The sequence below is a fragment of the Bacillus rossius genome, chromosome 1 (assembly GCF_032445375.1).
Source record: "Bacillus rossius redtenbacheri isolate Brsri chromosome 1, Brsri_v3, whole genome shotgun sequence".
Classification (NCBI taxonomy): Eukaryota; Metazoa; Arthropoda; class Insecta; order Phasmatodea; family Bacillidae; genus Bacillus; species Bacillus rossius.
This window is the reverse complement of record NC_086330.1, coordinates 275162996-275178264: the sequence shown is the minus strand read 5'-3', so window position 1 is coordinate 275178264 and position 15269 is coordinate 275162996. Positions and strand designations below refer to the sequence as shown.

At 37.3% G+C, this 15269-nt stretch overlaps 1 protein-coding gene across 1 annotated transcript in view; it reads right to left on the bottom strand.

Annotated features, from left to right (window-relative positions):
* Positions 1 to 14391, bottom strand: part of LOC134527614 (uncharacterized) — a 42210-nt gene extending 27819 nt beyond the window's left edge. The window contains exon 1 of the mRNA XM_063360455.1: positions 14070 to 14391. Coding sequence (XP_063216525.1) covers positions 14070 to 14256 — 187 coding nt within the window. The 5' untranslated portion in view covers positions 14257 to 14391. The remainder of the gene's footprint in view (positions 1 to 14069) is intronic.
* Between the last annotated feature and the right edge of the window lie 878 nt (positions 14392 to 15269).

Sequence of the window (15269 nt, the reverse complement as noted above, 5' to 3'; positions counted from 1 at the left end):
TTTCGAGCGTCGGGTCGGCCCGGGATGATGCGACTTGTCACAGGTACTCTCGTCGTTTCGAGAGGAACGCCACACGTACTTAAGCAGCAACGCCGGCCTCCGCGGAAGTTCCGAGACAGTTCCGAGTGAGTTCGAAAGTTCGGAGAGTTCTGCAAGTGAAGGGAAGTGTGACATCGGTGAAGAGGGTGAGAGACCCCCTCGAGAGTGACGCGATGTGGAGCGAAAGTATAAGACTGAGTGGCGCGATACTGTGTATGTGGACATGCGTGAGGTAAGGGGCGAACCACTGTTTAGCCTAGCTCCAGTGAGGAGTGCGAACTGTGGAACTGAACAAACATTGTGTGACTTCCGAACAAACATTTTTATGTGCCAGTGATTTCCGATCGGATATTTTTAATTACAATAATTTTTTGGTAATGTAAATATTAGTAATAAAATTTAATTGGGCTATCCCTTACGAACCCAGTAGTTCTCCTCACATTAATTGTAACATTTTAGTGTAAGAAGTGGTATAGCTTTAATTAATATATTTGAGTGTACAGCTATTTAACTAAAATTAAAAAACTAAACAATTTAAAAAAAATGGCTATTCGAGAATTGAGTTAGTTTAGGAAGTTTGCTATGTTTTAAATGTAGTACTAGTAAAGTTAGTGTTAGATTTCAGTAGAAATTTAGGTTATCTCGTAGGACAAATTTCACTGTAGATCGTAGAACAGCAGTGATAATGACAGACTGGTAATGCATGTGGACAAGAAAGACGGGTGCTGACGAACTTAAAAACATAATGGCTGTCTTAGCCGAAATGAATAATAAAAACGAGAGGGGCCAGGGGGAAATGATGAATGGCCAAGAACAGACGAAGAATAAAATTGATAATAGCTAATAAAAGATGAAGAATGAAATGAAGAACTGCTCAGAGGAGATGAAGAAAGCTATGAAGACCGAGATAAGCGAACATGAAGAACTGATGGCACAACAGCTAGCTCAGCTCGAGCAGACCACTGAACAGCGTGTAGCAGGTGTGACCGAGGAGTGCCGTCGGATGATTAAGGAAGCTACAGCTGCTTTAAGCCAGAAGAGTTACTCCGAGGATGGATCATCCGGCGGCCACACAAAATTCAAACAATTCACCTTTGATGGTCAATCTTCGTGGACAATGTACAGACGACATTTCGAGGTAGCTGCACAAGTAAATGGTTGGGGAATGAAAGAAAAGACTACAGAAATTGTCTTGGCCATGCGAGGATCTCCACCAGAGGTGCTGCAGACCATACCAGTTCCAGACCAGAAGGACTATGGAGTATTAGTAGAGGCCATTGAGCTGAAGTATGGTGACCGACACATTGGCGAGGTGTATAGAACAGCCCTGAAGACACGTCAACAGCGATATTCAGAAACGCTCCAAGAATTCGAAGTCAACATCAAGCGACTCGTGCACCTCGCCTACCTAGAAGCACCAACAGAGTTCCGCCAGCAGCTAACCACCAGTGCGTTTATAGACAGACTCAGAGATGCGGTGGTTAAGCAAACTCTTCGTTTGGCCCGCCACAAAATTATCCGCGATGCACTTGTTCACGCCCTGTAAAATGAAGGTGCCTGCATTGTCTCAATAAACATGTATATCAGAGCGAGACAGACTGTGATAGAACCTTACCACCAAGCGAATGGCCATTCGAGTACTAACGAAGAGATTATACTCGGGACTCTAAAGAAGCTGTTAATGGATCGCAATTTCGGAGAACAAGGGGATGACAGCGATGCTTCGTCTGCAAAGAACTAGGACATATCCAGCGCGAGTGTTCGAATCGTGGTATGAAATCCAAGAGAGAAGGACAATGTTGTGATTCAGCTATCGTACAAGAGAATAATCTACTGGTCCGACGGAGAAGAGGTCATCCACGGTGTTTCGCGTGTCGAGAAAAAGGGAACCGAATCGTGTGAGGAAACCGAAGGAGGAAGGACATCGATGCGACAATGGGATTAAAGAGGGTGACAATCCGCAGGTTCAAGGAGCAGGAAGTGGCCTACGGTGTTCTGCGTGCCGAAAAGGCCTGTTCAATGGAGACGTCCAGAACGGGAACGTGCCCAGGGAGGTTGCCTGATGGAAAAGGAAGCGCCACGGCAGCAAGTACATATGAGCGAATAAAAAATAATCGCAAAGGGGACCTATGGCCCTGAAAAGTTGGAGGACGGCCACTATGTTACATCTGTCAAGAAGTGGGCCATATCCAGTACACTTGCTCGAAAATATTCTTGCTTCTTGCTTCTGAATCGTAAAATTGTTTGCAGAGTTTGGCCATAGTTAATATATGTACTTATAAGGAACATATGTACTTATGAAATAAATGTTATGGCCATTAAATAAAAAGTAATCTTTAAATAAATATTTATATTATTTTGACGTTATTGTAACAGGGCCCAATTGAGTTGACATAATGTGTACATGTTTGGTAATGTTTTCATTTTTTTTATATAAAGTAAAACCTACACAACAAAAATTTCGATAGTTCACATAATTACAATGTTGGTTTTTATTAATATGCCCATGTTAAACACATAATTTTGTATGAAAAACATATAATTTTTAAATGATTTTAGGTGACCGATAAAATAAATATTTGGTTGTGGCAATTGAAATAATTTAATTAAAAATAAAATTTTACTGAAAAACAAAAAAAAAATTATAGTTTGGTTTTATATGGTTCGACATATTTTGATTTTTTTATAAACAAACACGATATTTTAAAAATTATGTTATTAATATACATACGCGAACTCTTGAGTACCATTTATAGTTAAAAAAAAAATGTTTTATGAGCGTGAAAAGAATCAAGGATGATTGCATTCGAAAAACTACGCAGCTGGAAAAACTTAAATAACGTAAAAATTAATATTCCATTTGCTATTTACCATCGGTGTATATTTACTCACACACACACATATATATAAATTCACCCTCCGTATGTTTGGGCTCGCAAAACCCGAAACGTATTCCATCGATTTACATTAAATTTTGACAAAACGTAGCATTTCAATACGCGAGTGTTTTCATAACTAAATTTCTGAAAAAAGTAAATAAATAAAAAAAAGCATGACTTTTGATATAATGTTAAATGCTGTTCGGTTAAAAATAAACATATACGGGCCTGACTGTTTTTTTTTAATAAAGTTATGTTTTAATGTAATTTTTATACATTTTATTCACATTCTGCTAGTATGTAGTTTAGAACCTAATTATCTCTGGATGGTCTAGCTAGAAAAGTGATTAGATTCTTCACGGAATGAATATACATATTCTCCTTTGAATGCGCGCGCAAAAAAAAAAATGTAAAATAATTTTTGCCGTTGTCGTTTGTTTGGGCTTGCCATAGTACGCGTTTTACGAGTTTTTTACAAGAAGTCATTCGAAGTATGAGACGATACATTGAAAGGCTTGAGAAATAATAAATTTGGTAGAGCATTGATTTTATTATCCGGTGAATTCATGCAAACGCTTCTAGTTATATCTCGCTCAACACCAGTTGATGAACTGAATGCCTGTTTAAAATATTCAACCTTTTGTGGCACAGTAAAAAATACACTTAATAACAAACATGAGAGTTAGCTTAAAACCGATCCAACATCTGACATGTTTTAAGACAAAGACTTGAGGTCGGTTTACCTTCCCATCTAACTTTTGTAATATCGCGAATTCAAAAGAAGAATTAGTAGACAAGGATTTCCAAAGCATAAAAAAAAAAAAAATTATCGAAATCACACATGGTTAAGCGAAATAGCCATTCTAGTGCCTAAAATTGTCGAAGTGTACCATATGAACAAAATCATTCTATACAGTATTCTAGGTGGAACAGTGACATACTCATCTATTGATACGTTATAAACTAAAGTTAAGTAGTGAATTTTCCAACGAAATTTCTTAATTCACTCGATGTTTCCGGATTACCGTCACATATTTTGAATTTGAAAATTGGAGTGTCAAGAATATTACTCCGAAATCTCAATCAAAGTTGTGCAATAGCACACGATTAGTAGATAAAAAGATAAACAATCTAATTGAAGCTACAATTCTAATTGGACCTTATAAAGGTGAAGACGTAATACTTCCACGAATACCATTCATTACGACCGACATACCGTTTAAGTTCAAATGGCTTCAATTTCCAATACGCCTTTCGGCTGTCAATAAAGCGCAATGGCAATTTTTGCAAGTGTGCGGTTTGAATTTAGAAAAATAAATCTCTCATGGACAATTATACATCGCATGTTCAAGAGTCGGTAAACCATCCAATCTTTAAGATAATCAGAAAACGGACAAACAAAAAATTTAGTCCAACCCCCAATTTTAAAATAAAATAAAAAAATTATTAAAACAATTTCACTTTACTTTTGTTCCACAGCATAACCACAGCAACGCAAAGCAGGGTATTAGATTGAATGACGTGTTTTCTCAGTGAATCTATGTTTGCTTAGAATACTTTGATTTACTTTCCTATTCATTCAATTTCAGATTGAGCCACAGAGAAGCGTGGCCGAGTTTAGCTAATATTGGATTAACAATTGATTAAAGGAGCTAGTGTAAAATAGTACCAAAGCTTTTGTAAAATCACGTTTTTATAATATATATACTATATTTTTAATTTCTGTAATGTTACTAAAGAATTTATGTCAGTGGTTTTTGGATTGGGTGGTTTTACCCTAGATATGTGAGCCAATCGTACGGCAATGCGGTAATATCGTTAAGAAAAATGTGTGGTGATTTAGGTCATATTTATTTTATACCTCTACAGGGTTAGTATAAACATGAAGTAAATTTAACGAATAAACCGATAAGCTATCTTTCAAATACAGTTTTCAGTTTTTTTAATAATTTTTTATACAGTAAATTTCATTCTCCATCAAGGGTGTGTTTCACACAAAATGTTTATTATTTTCCATTTTCTTATTAATGACGTTAGTTACGGAATACTTCTATCGGCTTATTATATAGCTTTCTTGCATTTATTGTTCTATCACCAATATTTTAAAATAGTATTTAGTAAGTGTAATATAATGTCTATAAAATATTGTGCACGTGATAATAATCACGAACAATTAAGCAACATTTTACACCAGTAATATATTACATAGTAAATATCTGTTTAATGTTATATAACAACGAATAATTAAAGAAAGTTATAGTGATGGAATAAGCGAAATAACCCTTAAGTAATCATTAGGTAATTAAAAAAAAGCCTACATGAAGTGTGCACTGTAATTTTTTTTTTGAAAATGGAACATAAAAATTAATATTTAATTAGAGATATTTGTAAATATGTACAAATACATGAAAATAAAAAAAATACAGTGCTCGCAGTAATTCTAAAATCGTTCTCTGAATAGTTTTTAGTATTAGTGGAGCATATTAATAAGCATAATAAAACTAAATAAAAGCCAATTATTGAATACATACTAGATTATCTTTATATTGGTTTAAGAAAATTATGCTTCAATGAAACATCAATTAAAATATAAAATTTGCGTATATTTTCGTAGGAAATATTCAGTGTCATCTCAAAATACCTATTTCATGTACCAAAAATATACATGTATGGTATTGTACAAAGTTACAATATCTTTTTTTTTTTGTAGTAGGCTGATACAAACTATTACTTGACAACTAGATTATTGTGGAATGCTTTGTAACAGAAAATAAAATGTTTTATTGATATCTGTATTCAACAATTTTCATACTTTATGACGATCTTGGAATAAATAATTAAAACATTTTTTACCGTCAAAAATTAGTTAAAAATGAAATCGAGTGATGAAACAATTATCATAGGCAAATACAGAAGCTTTTAAATAATATCTCATAAATGAGAACTTATAAAACTCCAGAGGTGTGTAAATGGTTTGTTATCACCAGGATTCTGCACGTCATTTGGTGGTCCATCCAGGCGACCAACTTAACGAAGGGGAGAAAAGTGAATTCAAACACATCGCCAAGCGTATGAAGGTTTTTGAGAGTGAAACGAGTGCCTCGTGTCACTCCGGTGGTTTTAACGCCTACTGGGACGTGACTTAAATTACTGCTTTGTCGCCGAACAACTGGTTCCAGGAACGGTTATGACGTTATTGAGTCAACAGCCACCCACCCACGCAGCCATACGGCAGCTGTCGCTTTCGTCAACACTGCACGTTGTTGGTATTTCGAAGCAGCAGTTGGTATTATACCCAGCATGCAGGACAGAAGCTGTGGCACGTATATAGCTAGCTAACTTAGACATGGCCCGAACTGACCCATCAATGTGGCGGAACTCAATTCGAAAATCTGTAGAAAAATGTGTGAGTGGAATTCATGTGCGACGCAAGTGAAACTTCTTGCTTATTATATTATTAGGTATAGGAACATAGTTCTGTTTGACTGAGATCACAGTTAAAAAAACTGCCAGTATGCGAGCGCTAAATGATGCAATGGGGCAAGTATGCCAGTTGGAAATTATGCGAGTGCGCAAGTGTAAATTATGTAATATTGTTAAATTATGAACGTGTGGAATTGTGCAACCATGTAAGTATGCTGCATCATTTCTACCTCTCCCTTGCCATCTCCTCCTCTACAGGTTCACCCTCTACGTTACTAACTATTTCCCTCATGCGCTCGGAGTTTTCTGAACGCTCGAATATTGTATTCCCCTCAGAAAAGAAGTTTCACTTCAAAAATTATATTTAAATGGGAACTATTCTTTGAAAACTAAACTCAAATTTTCTAAACAAAATATAATCACTTTGATATTTATTATAGGTATACGACACGTATTGCCACGAAAAAAAAAATCTTACCGTACATTAGACTGTAAAAAGGTATGCCCATGCTTGAAATTTCTTCCGTGTAGTGGGCGGGCGTCCGCATATCTTCGAGACGAACCAAGTGCGTGGGCAAATAATGTTGTTGGTTTACCTTCCCATACTTGATGCAAAACTTTTCAAAACCCACAATTTAAAATAATATAAATATCGTAAATGTAACGTCATAAACGTTATAACCGTTGTAAGGCTTCCTATATATTATATTAGCAAAAAAACTGTAATTTTGGTGTCGGGACAATTCCGGACAGTGAAAATTCCGGACAGCGACAATTCCGGACAGCTAAATCATCATCTCATCGAACATCAGGAAATAAAGAAAAAGTGTCCGGGGGGGGGGGGACTTTTACTTTTCTCAATTTTAAGTCCAACCTACTTTGGCCGTGTTTAAGATCAATTTTTTGACTTTGGTTTTTTTTTTGTTTTTATTACTAATATTTAAAATCAACGTTCAATCAATTTTTTGTCTTTGTTTTTGTTTTTGTTTTTTATAACTAATATTTAAAATCAACGTGAATACGCATTGTCAGTGTTGAAATTTTCATCTAAATTTTGTACTACATAGGCTATGGTTCTGAGATGTTTCTTCAAGTCTCCAGTTTTTTCGTACTTTTATTGGCTCATCCGAATTTTTTCGTCGATATTCTTGTACAACTTTTTTTCTTTTTTCCTTTCTAAATAAGGCCCCATCCTCATGTACATAATATTGGCGTTTTCCACTTCACTTTTCAGGCAAGATATAACGTCTTGGATATTCGGGTGGGTTTACCAAAGAACGCATTTATTTTACTATTCCAACCCTCTTCTGCATTATTGGTTCGGTGCCTTCGCTTATAACAGGTTCATCATAGCTGCACATGTATGATGTCATTTTCAAGCCACTGGTCAGTGAATAAATCGAAGAACTCTCCTAGTTTTGAGTTTGAGTGTGTTTTTCCATGGATTATGAGTCACCCTTCGCATACATCTTCAGGTTTTAGTAAAGTCAGAGTGAACACATCCGGATGCTGAGTCTCACATCTTCGTTTTCCTTATACTCATTCGTTAAACCTAAGCTTTGTACATTCCTCCACAGGCACTTCTTCATGTGGAAGAAACAACCATTGATATCAACCGAAGGAAACACTTCTTTGAGTGCCGATATGGCCGCTGACTCAAAATCCACGTTTTTTGTCTCAGGATTACACTCTGGAATTCTCTCCATCACCAACCGAAACATGAATGTAAATTTATTTCTTCTTGTTGGGAAGTAAAGTAAAAATAACAGTAATTACGTTTGTTTCTTTTTCATTGCTTCCTATACCTAAATGAATAGTATAGATCTGTGCGAACTGCTTGCTTCAGCTCCGAAATACACCATCCATGAAAAAGTGGCATTGAGTTCTGAGGCACTCTCTCCCCTTGGCACCAGCAAAGCAATGATTCTGTCTTCTCTCCCGTTATCTGTTAAAAGGAAGTCACTGCCATCCCTCATCTTTAAACCTTCTTCTAATAACACAACATCCTGACGTTCAGTAGGTTCTGCTAATGTCCAATGTGCCTGGTATTTATGTCGGTAAAGAGTCCGCTTAACTGACGACGCATGTGGTAATTCAGTCACAAATTCGTATCCTTTATCGTCTTAAGCGCCCAATTCGTCAGAGTACACTTTTGCCACGGGAACACACTCTTCTCGTACTCTTTTCTTGGCTCTAAAGACACATTTAATCACGTCATGTTTAGCAATGTCTGGAGTACATTCGTGATCTGACACATTTAAAACTTCCATATTTCTACTAGCTAATCTTCCCTTGCAGTTTTTAATCCTTTCTTGCAAGCAAACCCACGTCACAGCACCATCAGCATTGATACGCTTCCTTCGGTAGGCATGTCCACCATAAAGCACTGCAGGTTTCCCTTTCTCCGTTTAAATAATTTCCATCACAAAGGTGTGATGCGTCAACAAAGAAAGAGCAGCGCAGACTGACTGATTGATAAACAGTCTTCACACTTGGTGTGAGGGTGGCGGAGATGGCGGAAGGGGGAGGGGAGAGGGTTGTAGTGCTTCAAAAAACTAACAACAGGTGTACATGTCCGCAATTGTCACTGACTGTATACAAATGGTAAAACTTTGATTGTCGCGAATTTTCCCATTTCCGGAATTGTCTGTATTCGGAATTGTCGCACAACCATAATTTTAGTCCTCTTGAAGTAAACACATGCGTTAAAAAAGATTTAGAAACTAAACTCATATCCCCCCCACACATCCTCGTCCAATGCCCCTTTTATGCCCTGGGTGTCTGTCAAAGAAATCATTGCTTTGTTTGGCAAACTATTCAAGACGTGTTTTCTTCCTAAGAAAATTGCTGTATTTTGTGTGCCGATAGTGGGCGTGTACATAAAAAAAAAATCAACCAAGAGAGAAACGCAGACAACGCTACAGTGTTGTAACATACATATTGTCTTGAAGTCAACTGCTATTAAGCGGGATTATTTTCCCTCCAGGCAAGACTCATCTTTATATGCATGAATGCATATCATTTAGAGGCATGTTTTATATTCGCGCAGCAGTCTCCGCTTGAACTGTGGGTAGAGCCACCGTTATTTCGCGATTTTTTTCCACTCCAGCCTAGGCTAACGTATATATATATATATATATAATCAGGCCTTTTTAGAGTGCTAATTGATCTATACCACAGTTGCATCCTTTGGTGAGTTACATGTTATAAGTAATAACTTTGTCTAATTGTTTACCACTTTTCAGGGTGATCAATGCCATACCAAAAAAACTGTAGTCCAATCATCAACGTGAATCAGATGTATGTATATGTTCTTCAAGTCTAATTTGCTAAAACATGTGACGCAAAAAATAATTTCCTTACTGTACATAGGTACAATGATTAAAGAGAACTTAGTTACTGTTATTTGTATTCAAGACTGTACACTGTACATATAATCTATACATTATTTTGTAAATGGTACAAAAAAGATTATGTATAAATAAAGATATTTGTAAATTTTCTTTCACAAAACGTATTTCATATACGTAAAATAATCATAGTTAAGTGTTGTATAAAGTTACAATAATTTTTTGTAGTGTTACAAACTATTTCTTGACAACAGTTTACCAAAAGAATACTTTGTAAAAGTACAAAAAAAATTCACCAGTAGAGCAACGAATTCACGCGATTCTTCACTCTTTAGAGATTCCTTATTCAATGGAAAGACAAACTGACAGAATTGCATCCATGTTCAAGACCTTACATTGATGCATAAACTCGTTTGAAAGAAGGCGCCTAGAAGGTGAATATTTCCATGCAGGGCCGGAAACCAGCAAGAAATTGATCTCGTGCAATTATACTACAAATCCACAAACAATGGGTCAGAAAATGATCATTGAAAACAAACTTCGATTGTTTGTTGCATAATTTGAATGAATACAAACACATTTAGTACGAAAAATTTATTTATAAATTAATTTAAGTCGATGATATCAATTGGAGATAAGTATTTTGACAATGCTGAATTAGAATCTAACATGAAGAATTTTCAACACGATAGAAAGCTACAGCTAATTGTTCATCGAAAGTATCAACAAACAAACATGAACAACATCTGTGGTTTAATGGCCGACTAAGGTCGACGATGTATGATCGAGTTACGACTAGGACTTAAATAACTTTGGTGTAATTATGTTTGGTCCTACTTCTATCAAAGGATGTATCAAAGGAATAGGTCCACTACATAAGTATTTCACCAATCACTTCGCAGTATTTTTGACCAGAATATACTCCATAATACCTTATTATAACTACTCAAAGAAAAGCAAAATATTCCTTGTCTGCCACTTGTGTTAGATTCAACCTCCATCTTTCACCGATCCAAGTGAGATTCGTAAGCCGATGACCGAATTATCACTTTCGACTCACGGTGTTCTAGCACGAGTGACCTTACTAATGGCCCAATCACAAAATATGTGAAAACGATAAATATATTGCCAGAGACCTTAAAAACTCGTGTTATTTTCTGTTACCAGGTAGAGTCCAGATCATCGTACATCATCAGGACGTGTTTCCTGTAAGTTTGTAATTGCTTTATAGTCGTTTAGGTAGTGTTGAGTAACACATTTCCTAGTGAAAGATGGTATTAAAATTTATGAAAACTTTCAGCATTGACTGTGGTCGAATAATAAAGTATATTTTTCCGGTCCCTATTTATTGAACAAAATTATTGTTTTTGTTTTAGCAACAAAGATATAATGAGATGGAAGTGGCTTTCAGTGATTCCTCTCGTTGTACTTTCATTTTCAATGCATCTGTATTCTGTCAGTGCTCCATCCTAAAATCCTAATTCATTTCTTGCTCAACGATGAGTGCTTCTTGAAGGTTCCGCTCTAAAAGAAGAAGCTCTTTAGATCTAGGTTTACCAGGAGAAGTGCACTGAGAAAAATTAGCAGAGAAAGTTGAAAGAGCAATTACCAAATTCGTAAACAAGCTACACTGACAGCAATTACAACAAAAAATTTACGGACTTCCAACGAATCTTGCACCTCAAATAAACGAATGTTCTTTCCTTCTTTGTGGCGACTAACTTGACCTTTGCAGAAACGACCCCGGATTTAGTATTTTGTTACACTAAATACATATTTATCTTTCTCGTGGAAGGAAGAAGATAGTTTTGATTAAAATAGAACAATGTCTTAATGATTATGTTAATATACATGGTACATACTTCTTGTCAGTTCATGTTAAAATTTTTTAATATTATTAAATGTATTCTTACAAAGATATCCATAAATTTATGAGAAATTCTGGATGATTGTAACCAGTGATCATTGAAGATTAGCCGGTGAAAATTTTCAACATTATGGGGGTTACCAAACTTCAGTGGCAGCAACATAATAATCCATGTACATAACATTCTTGAACCATAGTTAATAATAGTTCCTGTGTGTTGAAGGAACCGATTTATGGTACCAGAAACACATTACGAAAACTAAAGTATATTATCTGTCACAATGGGTTGAGGGTGCCCAAATTATTTTCTTAAGTGCATATTTTCTTCCTCAGTGAAGTGCAGCGGTAAGATATTGAACTTGAATTCCAGTGGACTTAGGCTCCAATGCTGGTTCAGCAATCCTGATGTCGAAATTCATTTTCCCGAAGTATATTCCAACAAATGCTTGAATGTTTTTTCATATATGAAATGGTCGATTCTTTCTAGAAATTTTCTGACATGACGTTTAATTTCTTGTCTTCATGATACGCTGTCAAAGAAAAGACAAAAAGCCAGTTAAAGAAAACCTAAATGTTATATACATATCGGTCTCATTGATTTAGCTTATGCGTGATTTTGTCGTTAAAAAGTTAAAAGTGATTTTGGTCACATCCGCAATTAACTGCCGCATGACTTTGGTCATAATTAACCCTGATAGCATACCTTGTGGCAAGCCTGTATTCATAACATTTCAATTTTGAATCAAGATTCAATAAAGTGCGCACAAGCTTGACTTAAGCATACATCAAGCTGGAATTAAGCCTCATTCAGTCTAACTGGATGCTGGAAAATGCAAATCTGTGTCACAGATATCGAGTTTTCATAAAGTATGATACGATATTGCAAGCATGTGATTAGCAAGCACAATGACAATCACACTGCAAGCCTAAATGTTATGAGATGGTTGGTTTGTGTGACTATATTTAACACTCATGGTAAGAATTGATAGCATTATTTTGAAGATAGTGCCGCATTTGACTCACTTTTGAAGTTATATGATCTCGTGTCAGTTTGATTGCTCTAGTTTCTATGCAGTGGGTGTTGTATATTTCACTACTGGTGCATTTCAACATGTACTTTGTCAAATGACTAATAAATATTCCATTATTTATACAAGCATGTTTTTAAACAAATGGACGTGACAATCTATATTCCATAATTTTTTTTTTCATTGACCTTGTGGGCATAAGAAAATGATCTGCATTTATATTATGTTTATTCTATCATAAATTCCTGTTCATCCACCACCCAGTGACACAGTTAATGTGGCGTAGTGGTAAGAGACTGGACTTGAATTTGCGTACTAATCCAGCGAAGACCATGTTCCTGTTTTCCATAGTCTCCCGAAAGAACGCCAGGTAAGTGCTTGTATGGTTCCTCGCCACGGATCATGGCGGGTCCTTCCCCACTGTTCTTGATTTCAGTTATTGATGGGAGCATGTTTTTTTCGCGAAAACATTTAGAGACTGGATGAGGGTCAAACAACTGTAGAATCGTTTGTGTTTGGTGAATGGGCGAGTTTCTTTCAGGTACATGTTCACTGTTTGTAGACGAGTCACAGTAAAACTGTGCGGAAGCAAACGCGTTCTGAATTGCCTGGCCAATAATGGCAATTTTTTCTCTTGAAGACGATCCCCAGTTACAAGGAAGAAATCACCGGCGCGGGCGTACCTTATTGCAGTCTAATAAGCGTTCAGATATTTCCGCGAATAATTCATAGTTCTTGAGTTTTATTGTATCATTGACTTCGCTGTTGATGTGTAAGTCTCAACTTGAGGGGAGAGATAGGAATCGAAAATCGCCATTTTTGCGTCAACAATTTTTTTTTGTCCATCGTAATTTGCTATCATTTAGCCGTTACATCACAGTACACAATTGTGTGGAACGTCCGAAGTCAACTGTAACCCTCCGCGGCGAATAGATTCCACTGCGAATACATTTGTGCGCACAACGTTTTAGGAAACGACTAAGATTGTAATAATACTGTTGACAGGTGGAATAATATGATCTTAAAAATTTTCTGAATGTATTATCTCTGCCTTTAGAGAAAAAAATATTGCATATTTAAGGTGAATACATTATGGTATGAAGATTACTGAAACCAACAAGGCATGGTTTAGTACAGGGGCGCAACAACAGGGGGGGGGGGGCAAGGGTATTTTGCCCCCCCTCTGAAACCTTGAAGTGGGGGCAAACGGGGGCAAAGAAAGTGCTATGTAATCAATTTTTAGATAGTAAAACTGCTTAAATAGCATCATTTTCCAACTTGAAATACAAATTTTCCCGGGGGAGGACCCCCGGACCACGCACTTCAATAGGGGGGATCGATGATTCTTTATAAAAAGGTACATGCCCCCCCTTTGGAAATTTAGTTGTTGCGCCCCTGGTTTAGTTAGTTACAACTCCTTCTTGGTAGAGAAACGCACCCAGCGATGACCTGGGAAAGAATGTGGGCTGGAGAGGGAACTCACAGATCATCTGCACGGCGTCTTTGACGTCCGCGCGGGAGGCGGGGCCCCGGGGGCGGCTGTCCTCGTCCTCGCCGCCGCCGCCGCCTCCGAAGGCGCGGTAGAGCTCGCCCAGGTACGCGCCGTGGTCGGCCGTCAGCAGGAACAGCAGCACGGCGAGCAGTATGACCCTGAGCAGGCCGGTCTCCATGGCGAGGTGCTGGCGGGCTGCCGCCGCCGTGGTCGCCGCTTGACTGGCCTGGCGCGCGAGGAGGCCGTGACGTCACGGCTCTCCCTCTGCGCACTGCCCACACCCCTCGCCCGCGGCTGGCCGCCGCAAGTGAAAGTCGACGCCGCTCAGGTTTGTAACCTTGCCGCGACGCCAGCCTTCACTCTCGCTGCCCCCCCCCCTCCTCCCCCTCCCGCTACGCCCGCGGTAGCGTTGGTTCCGTTCCGTTACTTCGCGCCAGTCTACTGCGGTGCGTTGAACATCTTCTGTACTTTTACAGAGGATTCCTTTGGAAACCAGCTGCCAAGAAATAGTTTGTCATATTACAAGAACGTTATTGCAACTTTGTGCAACACATCACTACGGTTATTTTTGCATATTTGAAATACGTTTTTTTTTTAGATAACACTAAATTTTTTAAGAAAATTGGTGCATACTTATTTAAAAATTTTATTTGACCTTTATTTCATTAGTTGTGCTTTGTTTTTTTTGTTTTATTATGCTTATTAATGCGTGCAGTTAATAATGGATAGCTAATCAGGGAACGGCTTACAAATGACTTTAACTATTGGCGGTACTGGGACTACACAAAGCATAAATTCCCGGGTTAGTATCCGAACCCAATATTATTGCAAACTTTAATTTTTTATTAATGCCGTTGTTTTTATATAAATTCACAAAATAAAAAATATCTGTAACTTTACATGAATATTTCTGTACCATAAGAAAAATGCAGTGCAGACGACCTGGCCGCAGCGCACGAAGCTCCGCAGTCACACGCCCGTCTTACTCTTGCGAGTGGCGAAGTTCAGTTGCGAAGCGCCTCGTCTTACACTTGTCCAAAGGGGAAAAAAATAACTGTTTTAATAGAAGCAAATATTTAGTTTAAAAATAACAGTAAACTATTTTATATTGACGGTATAAAAATTAAAAGTCACGTTTAATACACTAAACTAAAAATGTCTATTACAAATTAATAAAAAAAATTTTTCTAT